Source organism: Saccopteryx bilineata, chromosome 1 (assembly GCF_036850765.1).
Source record: "Saccopteryx bilineata isolate mSacBil1 chromosome 1, mSacBil1_pri_phased_curated, whole genome shotgun sequence".
NCBI lineage: Eukaryota > Metazoa > Chordata > Mammalia > Chiroptera > Emballonuridae > Saccopteryx > Saccopteryx bilineata.
Window position 1 is genome coordinate 217,701,175 of NC_089490.1, and position 16,006 is coordinate 217,717,180.

The 16,006-nt window shown below is 41.9% G+C and overlaps 1 protein-coding gene across 1 annotated transcript in view; it reads left to right on the forward strand.

The window, feature by feature from the left end:
* DISC1 (DISC1 scaffold protein) overlaps window positions 1-16,006 on the forward strand; it is a 369,832-nt gene that overhangs the window by 157,140 nt on the left and 196,686 nt on the right. The window contains 1 exon segment of the mRNA XM_066236163.1: window positions 15,315-15,503. Within this exon segment, the coding sequence (XP_066092260.1) occupies window positions 15,315-15,503 (189 nt within the window).

Consider the following 16,006-nt stretch of genomic DNA (forward strand, 5'->3'; position numbering starts at 1 on the left):
GTTCTTCTTGGACTTTTACTTGTGGCTTTGGTTTTTTTTGTTCTTTGTATCTGATTGGAGAACCCCCTTTAGTAATTCCTGCAGTGGGGGTTTTCTGATGGTAAATTCCCTCATCTTTTCTGTGTCTGTGAATGTTTTTATTTCTCCTTCATATTTGAAGGATAGCTTTGATGCTTATAATATTCATGGCTGAAATTTCCTCTCTTTCAGGACTTTAAATATTGGGGTCCACTCTCTTCTAGCTTGTAGAGTTTCTGCTGAGAAATCTGATGATAATCTAATGGGCCTTCCTTTATATGTTGTATTCTTCTTTTCCCTGGCTGCCTTGAGAATTTTTTCTTTGCCGTTGGTTTGTTCCAATTTCATTATGATGTGCCTTGGAGTAGGTGTGTTGGGGTTAAGAAAACTCGGAGTTCTGTTTGCTTCTTGAATTTAAGGCTTTAGTTCTTTTCACAGGCTTGGGAAGTTCTCATCTATTATTTGTTTGAGTATGTTCTCCATTCCATTTTCTCTCTCTTCTCCTTCTGATATAGCTATTATTCTTACGTTATTCTTTTTGATGGAGTCAGACAATTCCTGTAGGGCTATCTCATTTTTTTTAATTTTTTGAGTCACTTTCTTCTCTCTTTTGTGCATCAAGTTGATTGTCTTCTATTTCACTAATCCTACCTTCTATCTGGCGTGTTCTATTAGCTAAGCTTGTTACCTTGTTTTTCAGCTCGTGAATTGAGTTTTTCATTTCTGTTTGATTTGTTTTTATAGTTTCAATTTTCTTGGAAATATATTCTTTGTGTTCATTGAGTTGTTTTCTGAGCTCCCTAATTGCCTTTCTGTGTTTTCTTGTATATCTCTGAGTATTTTTAGGATTTCTATTTTAAATTCTCTGTCATTTAACTCCAAGGTTTCCAATATATTAAATTTTTTTCTGCATAGATTTTCCTTATCTATCTGTGTTACCTCTCTTTCTTTTGTATCCATGATATTTGATTTTCTCTTCCTTAATGGCATCTGAGGGTGGTTTTGTTGATAGTATTAATGAGATTTAATAAAGAATAAAAAGTTAAAAATAAAAAATCAAAGAGTTTTTTAAAAAAATTAATAATGAAATAAAATAAAAATTTTAAAAAAGGAAATTATTCCCCCCCCTTTTTTTCCTCTCCTCTCCTCTCCCCTTTTTCTTGAGAAAATCTTGTGGTGGACTGTGTATTATATTGTACGAAATAGAACAAACAATGCCTGTAATGGAGGGCCTGATTTGGGTAGAATTAATAAAGGGGCAAAAAAGAAAAAAAGGGTGTATGGACCCACAAAAAGCAAATAAGGAAAAAATTTGGGTCAAGAATAAAATGATTTGCTTTTAGGTGTTGGTTGACTAATAGTTATGATGAGAGGAATAAGAGGGAAATAGGAAAATGGGGGGAAAATTTCCAAAATTACTATTGTATTTAGTGGAACAAGAACTAGATAAAATGGAGAGCCAGGGATGGGAGCACTGCTAGTGAGTTAAACAGGTGAAGTAAAAAACCCCCAAAATGCCACAAACATAAGTTTGAGTCCCAGATAAGATAATTTGTTCATTATTGAGGTTTGAATGAGAGGAGATGTAAAGGAGAAAGAAGAAACTAATAAAGAGGAAGAAAAGAAAGAGAGAGAGAGAGAAAAGAGGGTACCACTAAAAGAAGAAAAAAGAAAAAAGAGGAGAGAGAGAGATTTAAGGGTTTTGGATTGCAACCCTCATAGAGAGAAAGGAAGAGGAAAGAAAAGATAATGGGAGATGTAACACTTATGGGTAGTGTAGTTCAAGGAGAGGAGAGAGTAAGACCGGCAGAGAGTTAAACGACTAAATTGGAGGAGGAAAAAAAAAATCAAGAATGAATATAAGAGAAACAGATGAACAAATATAATAAAATGTGATAGGTTAAAATGTCTGCGGATTATTCTTGATTTTGAGAGGTTATCTTCTTGCTTTTTCTTTTCTCTCCCTCTTCCTGGTCGGTGACTCTGTACCCCAGGTTCTGCCCCTTTGGCACGCTCAGGTAGAGGTTTGCAGTTGATAAGTCTCTATGTCAATGTCATGTATTGTGCTTCAGTCTCGCTGGCAGTCAAGGCTCATTAGCATTTATAGGCTCCGACAGTGAGAGAGTCCGTGTTTCTGGAGACTCTCTCCTAGTCTTTCCTTCCTCAATTAATAGCCTGATAATCCAGCTATGGAGTTGCTGCTGCCTCTGCCTTGATAGTAAGAGGCTCAAAGAGCTGGCAACTCCCCACTCTATTCCCACTCAGCACAGGGCTCTGGGTAAGGCTCAGTCAGTCAGAGCTGCTCGCATAATCAGCAGGACTTCCGCCCACTCAAAGACCTCTCGCTCTGCCACTCTGTCTGGTAGCATGGGCGGGTGCCCGCTCCCGGGCGCTTGGAGGAAACTCTTGCTCACTATCTGTGCGTAGACCAGGATATCAGGCCGGCATTCTCACACTCTGAGTGAAATCCCCGCCTGCACGGAAAAGTTCCAGCGTTGGAATTGGCTCTCACTCCGTCCCAGTGCATGGCTTTTTCAGGGTGCTGGGGTGGCCTGAGATTCCACTTTCGGCCCACACAAAGGCCCCTGACTCTGCCCCTCTGTGGGATAACACGGGCACCCACTGCTGAGGTGCTCAGAGGAATCTCTTACCCACTCTCCATGCACGCAGACCAGGATATCAGGCTGGCCGCCTCACACTCGGAGTGAAACCCCTACCCTCACAGAAAAGTTCCAGCATTGGAATTGGCTCTCGCTTCCTCCCCGTGTGCAGCTTTTTCAGGGCTCTGGGGCAGCCCGGAGATTTCGCTTTCGGCCCACAGAAAGGCCTCTGACTCTGCCTGTCTGTGGGATAGCACGGGCGTCCACTCCCGGGGCTTTCGAAGGAATCTGTCGCCCACTATCTGTGTGCACCGACCAGGAGATTGAGGAAAATGGCTGCCTCGCTTGTCTTTCTTTGGGTTTGGTGCGAGTGTTAGCTTGCATTGACTGGGTTGCCACAGGCACAGTTTTTCCTCGGCTTCGATCTCCGTGCCAAAGCCTGGTTCGGCCGTTTGTGCCGTGGCCTGGATCTATTCAACCCCTTTGCCCACCTTAGTTTCTATATTCTCAGTTCCCAGTGAAAGCAGCCCTATTTAGGTTAGTGAGGAAGGCGGAGCATTTCTTACTCCCTATTTCCTTTGGGGTTTGATGATATATTTATCCAATTTTTTGCTCGACCATACCTTCGGGTGTATTGTGAAACATCTGGAGTCTCCAAGGATAGGTTTTTCTGTTTCTGGTTGAAGATCTTGTTGAGGTTTTTTTTTTTTTTGTATTTTTCTGAAGCTAGACACGGGGAGAGACAGTCAGACTCCTGCATGCGCCTGACCGGGATCCACCCGGCACGCCCACCAGGGGGCAACACTCTGCCCACCAGGGGGCAATGCTGTGCCTCTCCGGGGCATCACTGTGTTGCGACCATAGCCACTCTAGCGCCTGGGGCAGAGTCCAAGGAGCCATCCCCAGCGCCCGGGCCATTTTTGCTCCAATGGAGCCTCGGCTGTGGGAGGGGAAGAGAGAGACAGAGAGGAAAGAGAGGGGGAGGGTTAGAGAAGCAGATGGGCACCTCTCCTGTGTGCCCTGGCCGGGAATCGAACCCAGGACTTCTGCACGCCAGGCCTACGCTCTACCACTGAGCCAACCGGCCTGGCCCTTGTTGAGTTTTGGGGAAGATTTATCAGTATCGCTTCATACCACACCATTACTCTGACGTCATCTCTTTTAGTTCTTTTAGATGCAGGGTTAAGTTGTTTATTTGAGCCTTTTCTAGCTTCTTACGGTATGCCTGTAATGCTATAAACTTTTCTTTCAGGACTGCTTTTGCTGTGTTCCATAAATTTTGAGTTGTTGTATGCTTATTTTTATTTATTTCAATGAAATTTTTGATTTCTTCTTTGATCTCCTTGTTGACCCATTTTTTATTTAATAACATGTTTAGTTTTTAAGTGTGAGTGTTTTTTAGTTTTTCTATTGTAATTGACTTCTAGTTTTATGCCATTGTGGTCAGAGAAGATGCTTGATATGATTTCAATCTACTGAAATTTGTTGAGGCTCATTTTAGGTGAAAACATGTGGTCTATCTTAGAGAATGTACCATGAGCACTTGAAAAGAATGTATTTTCTGCTGCTTTAGGGTGAAAGGTTCTGAAGATATCTATTAAATCCAATGGATCTAGTGTGTCCCTTAGTCATTCTGGTTTTTTTTTTTGTTGTTAATTTTCTTTCTTGAGGATATATTCAATGATGTTAGTGGGGTATCGAAATCCCCTACTATTATAGTATTTCTGTTGATCTCACCCTTTATATCCATCAAAATTTGCTTTATATATTTAGGTGCTCCTGTATTAGTTGCGTTGATATTTATAATGGTTATCCTTTTCTGTTGGATTGCTCCCTTTATCAATATGTAGTGACCTTCTTTTTCTCTTACTAAAACTATTTTGTTTTAAAGTCTATTTTGTCAGATACAAGTATTGCCACCCCAGCTTCTTTTTTATTTCCATTTTTATGAAATTTTTTTTTCCATCCTTTTGCTTTTAGTCTATGTGTATCTTTTGTTTTGAGGTGGATCTCTTGTAGAGAAAGGACCTATGTGTACAGGTCCTATTTTCTTATCCATTCATCTATCCTATGCCTTTTGATTGGGACATTATTTTATTTGCATTTGAGGTTATTATTGATATGTAGTTGTATATTACCATTTTTTCCTTTAAATCTACATTCCTCTTTTACTAGATTTTTTTCCCTTTTTGTTCTGTCTACAGTAGGCCCCTCAACATTTCTTATAGCATTGGTTTTGTAGTGATGAATTCCTTGAGTTTATTTTGTGTGTGGGTAGCTTTTTTATTTCTCCTTCAATTTTAAATGATAGCCTTGCTGAATAAAATAGTCTTGGCTGTAGGCTCTTGTTCTGCATTATTTTGAATATTTTTTGCCGTTCTCTTCTGGCCTCAAGTGTTTCTGTTGAAAAGTCAGATTTTATTTTTATGGGGGCTCCTTTGTATGTGATTGACTGTTTTTCTCTTGCAGCTCTTAGTATTCATTGTTTATCTCTTAGCTTTGGTATTTTGATTTTGATGTTTCTTGGTGTAGTTCTCTTTGGGTTCTTCTTTAATGGGGTTCTTTCTGCTTCTTGAACTTGTGTGACTCTTTCCTGGATCAATTTAGGGAAATTTTCAGCTATAATTTCTTCAAACAGTTTCTCTATCTCTTGTTCTTTCTCTTCTCCTTCAGGAACCCCTATTATGCAGATACTGTTTCTCTTCATTTTGTCACAGAGCTCTCTTTGAGTTTTCTCAGACTTTTTGATCCTTTATTTTTTGCTGTTCTGCTTTTTTGCTTTCACTTATCTTGTCCTCTACATCGCTGATTTGATCCTCTGCTTCATCCAGCCTGCTTTTTTTTAAAAATTAATTTTAATTAGGTGACATTGATAAATCAGGGTACATATGTTCAGAGAAAACATCTCTAGGTTATTTTGACATTTTATTATGCTGCATTCCCATCACCCAAAGTCCAATTGTCTTCTGTCACCTCAGCCTGCTTTTAATTACTTCTAGTGTAGTCTTCATTTCTGTTATTGCGTTTGTCATTTCTGTCTGATTTTTTTTTTTATGATTTCAGTGCCCTTTTTGATGCTTACCATTTCTTTATTTAGATGCTCATTAAGTCAATCCATTGTAGCTTTGAGATCCGTAAGCATCCTGAGAATTATTATTTTAAACTCTGCATCTGGTAATTTGATTAGTTTCATTTCTTCCAGGTCTTTTTCTGGGAATTTTTTTTGTTGATTTATATGGCTTTTATGTTCCTCTGTCTTCCCATTGTTTCTCTTTGTGGTTTGCAGGCTTGTTCGAGTTGTGGTCTTTTTAATTAGTAGAGCTGCTTTTCCATTTTCTATATCTTAACTGGGTCAGGTGTGAGGAGCCTTTTCTTAAGATGTCACTCTAACAAGGGTTGTTAGGTCCTGAACTGATGCTCTCTTTATCTGGTCTCTGCATGTGCCCTCCCTGGACCTTCTTGGCTGGAGCCTGGTGCAGACCAGTGGAGGTCGCTGCCTATGACTGGCCTATATTTATTTTTTTTGAGCAACAGGTGATCCAGATTCTGTGGCTGCCTCTGCTAGGTGCCATTGTTAATATCTACTTATGCTGGCTTTTATCTACTTTTGGCCCAGAGGATGTTTGTTTAAATGTTCAGTTTCCCTTAAGATCCACTTTCTGCCCCCTCTTATTTTTGGCTACTTGTTGGGCTCAGTACTATAGATCAGGGGTTAGATAAGGTATTGGATGTGACTTGCCCCTTAGACTCAGATGTCATTCTATCTAACCTTTTTTATTTCATTTTATATTTTTCTTTCTTTTCAGCCCTTAAAAGGGTGTGGTCACAGGAGTCCAATGGGTGTGCCCTTTGTTTTCCCGATGTGTGGTTTGTTCTCAGACCCACCTCCACTGCTGCTGCTGCCTCAGGCATTCAGGCACAGGTGTTGCCAGTGCGGGCCGCTGCTATAGTCACTGGGGCTTCCGCCTTGTCTTCACGGGTGGGAATGCATGCATGTGCTGGGTCTGCCAGCCTTGGCTGGCCCCTAGCCTTCCCCTTACCCATGCGGGCGGGACTGCTTTTGTGTGTCCTGGCCTCAAGCCTGGGCCAGTTTCCTGTCTTCTGCCCTGCCCATGTGGGTGGGACTGCTTTCGCATGTGTGGGCTGCAGGTATTGGCTGATCTCTTGCCTCTGTCCCACTCCTGTGGGTGGGACTGTGTTTACATGTCAGGGCTGCAAGCCTTGGGCCCTGGTCTCTGCCCCATCCCTGCAGGCAGGACTGTGTTCATGAGTCCGAGCTGTAAGCTTTGGCCAGCCCTCATTCTCCACCTTGCCACTGAGGGCTGCTTTGGTGCACCCGGGCAGTTTTTCTGGCTTCCACTCCGCCCCTGCAGGTGGGACTGTGTTTATGGACTTGGGACGCAGCTACAGCCGGCTCCTGGCTTCCACCCTCTCAGATGGGACTGTGTTCCCATGTCCCACTGCCGCCTGCCCTCTGGTGAGTACTCAGCAGTGTGGGGGTTGCGTTGCAGCTCAGACCTTAGTACTCAATACTGTATCCCTGATGGGCTTCCTGCTTCTAAGTGACTCTTCTGAGTGTAGTAAGAGAGCTTCCATTTGCTGGTGACCTGCTTCCCTCTGCTGGTATTGCTGATTCCAGGAAAAATATTCACTTTAGATTTTGGGAGTTACTTAGCCCAGGGGTTAGGGTGGCTGTCCCTCAAAGTGTTTCTCCCTGTGCCTCCTAGATTACACTCTCTTCCTGCTACTTCATTCCTCTCAGCTCTCCCTGTCCCCTGGAGCCCCAGGTGAGTGGTTGTGAAAGAGGTTTTCTGCGCAATCCCTTTAAGATGAATCTTGGGTCTGAGAAATCAGTCTCTTTCTCACAAACAGTATCCTGTCTTGTTTCACAGCTAAATACTGTCCATACGCCTCTTCTAGGCTCTGGGGCTGCATGCTGGGCTCAAGACTCTTCCCTCTTCAGTAAAACTCCATCACCATGCGTGTCCCTCTGGGCTGTTGCTTGCTTCTGGGAGCTGGGCAACCCTCTCTGTTTCTGCTTTTCCTACCAGTCTCAGTCTGGCTTCTTTGGTGATCTTTGGTTATAGATTCCTCTTGGTATAGCCCAAAGTTAGTTTTTCTAGATGATTGTTCTTAAAATTAACTTGTAATGCACTTTGGTTCTGGGAGGTGGAAGTTGGAACATCCACCTACTTTATCGCCATTTTTAAAATCTCTATACCCGTTATTTTCATGTTGCTCTTTCTGATGGAGTCAGATAATTCCTGTAGGGCTTTCTTATTTTTTAAAATTCTTGAGTCTCTCTCCTCTTCTCTCTGTAGTACCTCTAGTTGCTCATCTTCTCTGTTACTAATTTTCTCCCCTCTATCTGGCTTGTTCTATTAGCTAAGCTTATTACCTCATTTTTTAGTTCATGTATTGAGTTTTTCATCTCTGTTTGGTTCCTTTTTATAGTTTCCGTTTCCTTGGTGAACTATTCTTTTTGTTCATTGAATTGTCTTTTGAGCTCTCTAAATTGCTTTTGCGTGCTTTCTTGTATATCCCTGAGCATTTTTAGGACTTCAATTTTTAATTCTCTGTCATTTAACTTCAAGGTATCCCAAACACTGGAATTTTTTTCTAGATATTTTTCATCATCTATATGAGCTACATCTCTGTCTTTTGTATCCATGATATTTGATTTCTTTTTCCTTAATGGCATTGAGAGTGGTATTGTTAATAACACAAATAAGAGATAATTAAAAAAACAAAATAAAAATTGAAAAAATACAGTGAGAAAATAAAAATTCTATAATGATAAGTGGAACAAAAACTACAGAGAACAAGGGGCAGGAACTGAGTGTAAATGACAAAAATAAAAAATGAAGTAAAAACCAAGCAAAATACCACAAATAAAAATATGAATACAAAATAAAATAATTTGCTGATAAATGATGATCGAATGAGAGAAAAAGGAAAAGAAAAAAATGTTAAGGTTTTTGAAATGTAACCCTCATAAAGAAAAAGAATAAAAATGTAACAACTATGTATAATGAAGCTCAAAAGGAAAAGGAAACAAGATAAAATTACCAAAGTGGGGGGAAAAAAGTTATAAAAAATGTAATTTTTTCCTAGTTTTAAGAAATAACTTCTTCCTTTTTTTTTGGCAGGCAGTGCTGTACTACAGGTTTTGCCTCTGGGGCTATTGAGCAGAGCTTTGCTGATGTGTTGCTATGGCAATGATGTAGGCTGGGCCTCAGTCCTGTTGGTAGGCAGGGCTTGTTAGGGCTTGGAGGCTCTGACAATGGGAGTCTCAGTTTTCCAGGTGCCTCTCCCCATGTCTCTCCCACCTGAGCTAGCAGCCTGGGGACTTAGCTGTGAGGGTCTCCCCAGCCACTACTTGCAGAGCAAGAGACTCTAAGAGCAGCCAGGTCCTTCCTCCAGCACCACTCAAAGCACAGTTCTGGGTAAGGCTGTGCCAACCAGAGCCACCAGCGAGAGCAGGCAGGGCTAAGAGCTGATTGCAGATCTGGGGCCTTTCTAAGGGCCAGAGGACAGGTCTAGCTCATCTCAGGGTGCTGCAGGCTGGGAGCCCATTGCAGATCAAGCGCCTTCCTAAGAGCACCCGGTCATGTCTAGTATGCCTCAGTGCTCCACAGGTCTAATCTCCACAGGCTTCTCCCTTGTGCACTGTTTGGTAGCCCCCAGCAAGCCACGTGCACACCCAGCCTCCATGCCTTCAGCAGTGCACACAGAGGTCTGCTCTTGCCCACTTAGGAGGACAGCACCTGTGATCTCAGTCAGATCCAGGAATGCGCTTTGAAACCTATATCAGCTGGTGGAGGTGCCCTGCCCAGACAGGTCTAGGCCTAGGGATCCTGGCCCTTGTGCACTTCCGGTGCTGTTGGTTGGGGAGCCGGGACTATTCAAAGACGTTGGCAACAGCCCACGCAGATGTCCACCACTGATAATCTCAGGTTAAGCCCTTCAGCCTGCCAGTGTACGCACACGTGCCCATGCCAAAGGTTTCAGGTGGAGCCACTGGCACACCGTGTGTAATTGCGGACCCAGGAGCGCACAAAGCTGCTGGTACCGGTGCCAGCTTCTGTGTGCACCCTGCACCAGCAACTTTTGTCGAAGCCTGTTGCCCATGCTCGCCCCACGTCAGTAATCTCAGGCTGAGCCCATGCGCTCTCTCCTCTGCTTGATCATCTGCCGTATCGCAGCTTCTTCCCTTTGCCCTAGACCCTCTGTTTCTCTCAGTTGCAGACAAAAGTGTTCCTTCCTTAGATCCGTGAGGAAAGCAAAATACTCCGTTTCTGTCTTATTTCCTTCAGCCACCTTTTCTCCTAATCATACCTTTGTCTGGTATGTGTATATTTCAGGTGTTCCTGAGATTTTTTTCTTTGTCTTTAGTGTTGAATTTGTTGAAATTTGAAGGGGAGATATCAGGGCACCCCTCACGGTACCATTTCTCTCAGAAGAAAATATTTTAACAGGTGCTTTAAAAAAACCTATGTGAACACCCAAGCAATCTCCCCTTGCTGACGTGATGGTAGGTGTCTGTGCAGCATGATGGCTTAGGTGGGATGTTCATCTCCACTCCAGTCCTCCTGTGGCATTTAGGAAAGGGCCCATTATAGTTATGGAGATTGGGGTCTCTGGGTCACTGATGGGACTCTTCAGGGATCAGCGATTATACTTCTCTGAATTTTCATCACAGAGTTCTTAGCCAGTTTCAGCAATCAGCGAGATTTACCTCATGGGCTTGGAACTGAGGCCAAAATGCATATGAAATATTAATCAAGGGCCATGTTGCATTTTATCATGGCTTGCGCTTTGATATTAACTGTCTTTGGAAGAATTTGACTCATGCACATATAACACTTCCATGGCTACTATTATGCGTTTCCCAAGCCATATTCCTTAGGCTCCAGAAAGGGACCCAAGATTTAATTAATGATTTCTCACATTTGATTAAGGACTCCGGTCTCTGGGGCTTGCGATGAGTTGCAGGTGTGTCTGAGAATATGTTTCCAGCAAACCTCTATACAGGCGCTTGCTGTCTGTGTGGTCCTTCCAGTTTGTTCTTCCGTCTTTTGTTTCTGATCTATTCTCAGGAGGAGATAGTACACTGGGGTGTCTCTGCCCACCCCACTGTTTGTTAAATCTCTTGCTCAAAAACGGGATCCAACAGAAAGGTTGAGGCTTCCTAAGGTAGTCTGAGAAGGAACCTTTGAAGACAGGACGTTATGGTTGTGTCTGCTCTGCCCAGACACAGCCACACCTCGAAACTTTTTTGTTTTATTGCTACCTACAGTACAAAGCTTGTGGAGGTCCAGTCTACTTTCCTTAGAAGGACTTTGCTTTCCCTCAATGGGTCCAAGCCCAGTAGCTTGGCATTTGGGGTCCTCTGGTGTTGGAGAGACTCCTTTGTCAGTGTAGTGTCCACCTTAGTCACAAGCTCCCTTCCATCCGCTGCAGACAGGCTCTTTGCTCTTTTTCCAGGTTTCCCATTTCTCTTTTGGAAACCTTGCCTCCATCTCCTCTCCTGGAACCATTTCTCTTCTCTGAGCCCTCCTAGTGCATATTTGCCCATTCTTACAGTAATCTTATCACCTTTGTTTAATGGTCACCTCCCACAGAGCTGGACTGCACCTTGTTTATTTTCTGTATTTTTCCATGACATGATAGACAATAGTCTTGAAAGATATAGTTGGATTGTGGAATTGGAACTATGGGTGTGCTGGGTGTTCAGAGTGGCTTTAAAGGGGGAAAGCATTTGTAACCTTTCCCATATTCATATCAGGTTGCAATATGTCTATTAAATAATAACAGTAATGAAGTAAGCAGCACAGTTTAGTGCTTAAGAGGAGGGATTCTGGGGTCATGTTTGAGCTGGAAACATGCTTTGTATTTTATTGCTATGTAAGCTTCAGCAAGATACTTCATTCTCTAGATTTTAATTTTCTCACCTGTAGAGATAACAACATGTATTTCGGTGAACATAAAATTTACCACTATTGTTTTCCCTATTCTTCAAAAAGAGAAAGCTTTTGCCAACTAAACAATGAAAACTTTCTGTGGCTTAGACTTTTTATTTTATACTGATTGAAATAGCTCTTTTAGATGTATATAGGCTTTTCAAAAATCACAATCACTCATATAAAGAAAATGAATGGGCAAAGTTTTCCTAAAATGTTTTCATATTCAGAGTCTGAGCTCTGAAACACATTTTGATTCAAAGTAATCAAGGCTCATGTTTCTCCCACACGTCACTGTCCTGTGTATCAGGGAAGCTATTGGTGATACCACTTTTTTTCCCCCTCTAAAGGTGAACTGCTATTTCCTGTAGGATTTTCTGCCAAGGCTCTAACACTGCTCTTTGTTTTAAATGCGGTGCTTTTCTGGTCTTACAAGTCGATGACAGCAGAAGGTTTTCAGCCACACCCAGGGCTGGAAGAGTCCTTACATGGTTTGCACAGTAAAACACCAGGGGTTGGCAGGTGGTTGGCCAGGCCACCAAGAATAACAGTCACGTAATAACAAGTTTATCTGGACTACCTCCTGGATGATAGTGATTGTAAGACAGACCCCTGGATCAGAGGTGTTGATATGTTTTTTTTAAAAAGTACGTCTTAGGCCCTGGCCAGTTGGCTCAGCGGTAGAGCATTGGCCTGACGTGTGGAAGTCCCAGGTTCAATTCCTGGCCAGGGCACACAGGAGAAGTGCCCATCTGCTTTTCCACCCTTCCCCCTCTCCTTCCTCTCTATCTCTCTCTTCCCTTCCTGCAGCCAAAGCTCCATTGGAGCAAAGTTGGCCTGGGCGCTGAGGATGACTCCATGGCCTCTGCCTCAGGCGCTAGAATGGCTCTGGCCAATGTCCCAGTTGGGCAGAGCATTGCCCCCTGGTGGATCCCGGTCAGGCACATGTGGGAGTCTGTCTGACTGCTTTCCCGCTTCTAACTTCGGAGGGAGGGGAGAAAAAAAAAAGTACATCTTAGAATAAATAATATAAGGCATTACCTACCCTCTCAGCATTGTAGTAAAATTTAAAGGAGAAAACGTTTGTGACTTTTACTGTGATTATGGTTATAATAAATTCCTAGGAAATACAGTGGAACCCTCTAATAACAATAGCTATTGCTTTTGCAGTACTCATTTATGTGATATATTTAATAATTGATGTTATAATTTTCATATTAAAATTTTTTCTAATATATGGTGGGGGGGCAAAAGTTGGTTTATAGCTGTGAGTATGTGAAACATAGTTTATTCTTGTATTAGTATTTATTAATTGTATTATTTTCTGTACAAACAACTGTAAACTACTTTTCCCCGTGTAGTTTTCCTTTTGTATAGAGGCATGCTTTACATTTTGTGAAATGTGCAGATCTTATGTCTAGTTCTGTGAATTTTGACACCTGTGGTTTCTGCAACCCTCTCTGGGTATTTTCATCACCCAGAAACACACCCTTGTGCCCTTTCTCAGTCATCATATCTCACCCCACCATTCTCCAGGATGGTCTGTTCTGGTATCTTTTCCCATGGATTAGTTTTGCCTGTTTTGGAAATTATATCAGTGGAATCATGATGTATGCACTTTTTTGGGTTTGTTTTTCTTTTCGAGATAGTTTCATGTCCCTGCGCTTCTGAAGAGTCAGTGCCCTTTTCTCGCTGAGCCATCTTCCATTGTGTAGTTATCCCACTGTTTGCATTCTCATCTTGTGGACATTTAGGTTGTTTCCAGATTTGAGTTTTTGTGAGTAAAGCCACTGTGAATAGCCAAGCATGTTTGATGACCTGTTTTTATTTTTTGTGGATAAATATGTAGTAGAAATATTGGATCAAAGAATAGGTATATGTTTAACTTCATGAGGAACTGGCAGAACTTTGCTCAAAGTGGTTGTGCCATTTTACTCCAACTATGACTGACAGCTCTGGGGGCTCCATGTCCTTACCTGGTAGAGATTTTCAGTCTAGTGAATTTGAGCCATTTGAGTCATTTTATAGTGGACTCTCTGAGGCTTTAATTTGCATTTTTTCGGTGATTACTGATTACCAACACTTTTTCATATACTTATTAGCCATTTGTATATATCACTTTGTAAAGTGCCTCTTAAGTCATTTGCCCATTTTCTAGTAGGGTTGCTTGTGTTTTAATTATTGAGTTGTAGGATTCAAGTCTTTTGTCAGACATGCGTTGTGGATGTCCTCTCCCTGTCTGTGGTTTGCCTATTAATTTCCTTAATGGTATTTTTTGATGAGTAGAGGTTTTGTAATTTTGGTCAAGTCCATTTATCCATTTTTTTTTATAGTTAGTGTTTTCTGTGTCTTATCTAAACTTTTTGCGTACTCCGAAGTCAGAAAGTTATTCTCTTGTATTTTCTTCTAGAAGCTTTATAGCTTTTGCTTCTATAGTTAGGTCTTTGATTCATCTCTAACTGAATTTTGCGTATGATTTGAAGTGGGGATCAAGGTTAATGTTGTCCCCATTCAGGTAGCTTATATTACAGTGTATTTGTTAAAAAAATATTCCCTTTTCCTCACTGATTTGCTTTGGCACTTGGCTTGAAAATCAATTGACTCTGTGAGTGTGATCTACTTCTGGTTTGTCTGTTCTGTTCCATGGACCTGTTTGTCTATCTGTATGCCAGTGTGATTCTATCTTGACTTACTGTAAGTTCAGCGTTAGTTTGAATTCAGATAGCATATATCCTCTAACTTTGTTTTACCTTTCAAGGATTGTTTTGGTCTAACTAAGGTGTTTGAATTTTCTTTTACATTTTAGAATGTTTGTCAGTTTCTACAAAAGACCCACATGAGATTTTGATTAGAATTATTCTGAATCAATAGATCAAACTGAGGAAAATGTAAATCTTAATGATACCAGTTTTCCAATGTGTGCAGATATAGTATATCTTCTAATTATTTGCTTTCTTTAATTTCTCTCAGAAGTTTTAATTGGTTTTCTGTGTAGACATCTTGCACACATTTCTTTAAATTTATCTCTATGTATTTTGACTTTCAAAATATCTCACACATGGTATGTAAAAAGTTTTATCTTCCAATGGTTTGCTGCTGATATTTAGAAATACGATTGACTTTGTACCCTGCAATCTTGTTCAAGTCAGTGTGCCATGTAATTTGCTCGTTGCATTTACTTGTATTTGCTCTGTGCATTACATAATTTCATGTTTATTGTTCTTACACCCACTTATAAAGCAGGTTCAACCACACTTTATATGAAGTTTGCTGAGAAATTGCATATGGTACATTCTTTGCTCAAGGTCATTCAGTTTGTCATTCAGAGGAACAGGAGGTCTAGGATTTAAATTGAGGTCTAGCCTGACTGCAAGGCCCAGTCCTTTTCCACCCTATATTTGGAGATTTGAATGTACTGATAGCATGTGGCTTCCCTGGATTTCACCGGGACATTTTTGCATCATCATGTTTCACAAGGAGTTGAATTGGCCAATGGAACCTTTAAACATTAGACAAAAGAATAAGGTGATGAAGGAACTGGTGGCTTTTTCAGCTTAAGAAGGAGGTCAGGGTTCTCCCAGCTTCTTGAACAGAAGACTGCCCATGCCCTTGGGGGTGGCTGCAGGGATCACCCCTCACCCACATTGCTAATATGCATTAGGCATTGCTGAATTGTCCCTGCATGGGGAAGCTGTCAACTAGTTTTCCTCCCTCTCTCCCCCATCTGCTGCAGGAAGCCACTTCTGTACAGCTAAGGAGCTCACAGAGGAGATCAGATCCCTGACATCAGAGCAGGGAGGGCTGGAGGAACTCCTCAACAGGCTGGCAGTGCTGAGTTCCAGCAATGTCCAAAAGCTGGGAAGCATTGAAGAAGATTACAGATGGCTGCGATGGGAACTGGACCATGAGAAAACCGCCCACGGTAAGGAGTTGCAACTGTTGCCTGGGGGAACATTTCTGAGATTTATTGTGTTGTGTGGCCAATGGGCCATTCTTGGCATCATGTGGACATCACTGTGGAGGGTGGCTTGGAGCACACAACACTTCTCCTGGAGGAATTTTGTTTTTGGCAGGAGTCTTGGAAGACAGGGTAGAATTACTTGGCAGTTTTTGTTTTGTGATCATGTGAGGGCATTTTTTGTTTTTTCTGTCTTCCCCCCTCCTCTCCCTGGATTTGCTAATGGCCTTGTGATTATTTAGTGCAATCTCTCCCTTGGCAGAGACCTTGAGAACTTTCTCTGTTTGACTGTTATCTTCCTTTGTTCCTTGGCTTTGTTTTCTGTATTCACAGTTACCAGAGAAAGCCGCCCTGTTTAGGTTAGTGAGGAAGGCGGAGCATTTCTTACTCCCTATTTCCTTCGGGGTTTGGTTATATATTTAGCCAATTTTTCACTCGACCATACCTTCGGGTGTATTGCGAAGCAT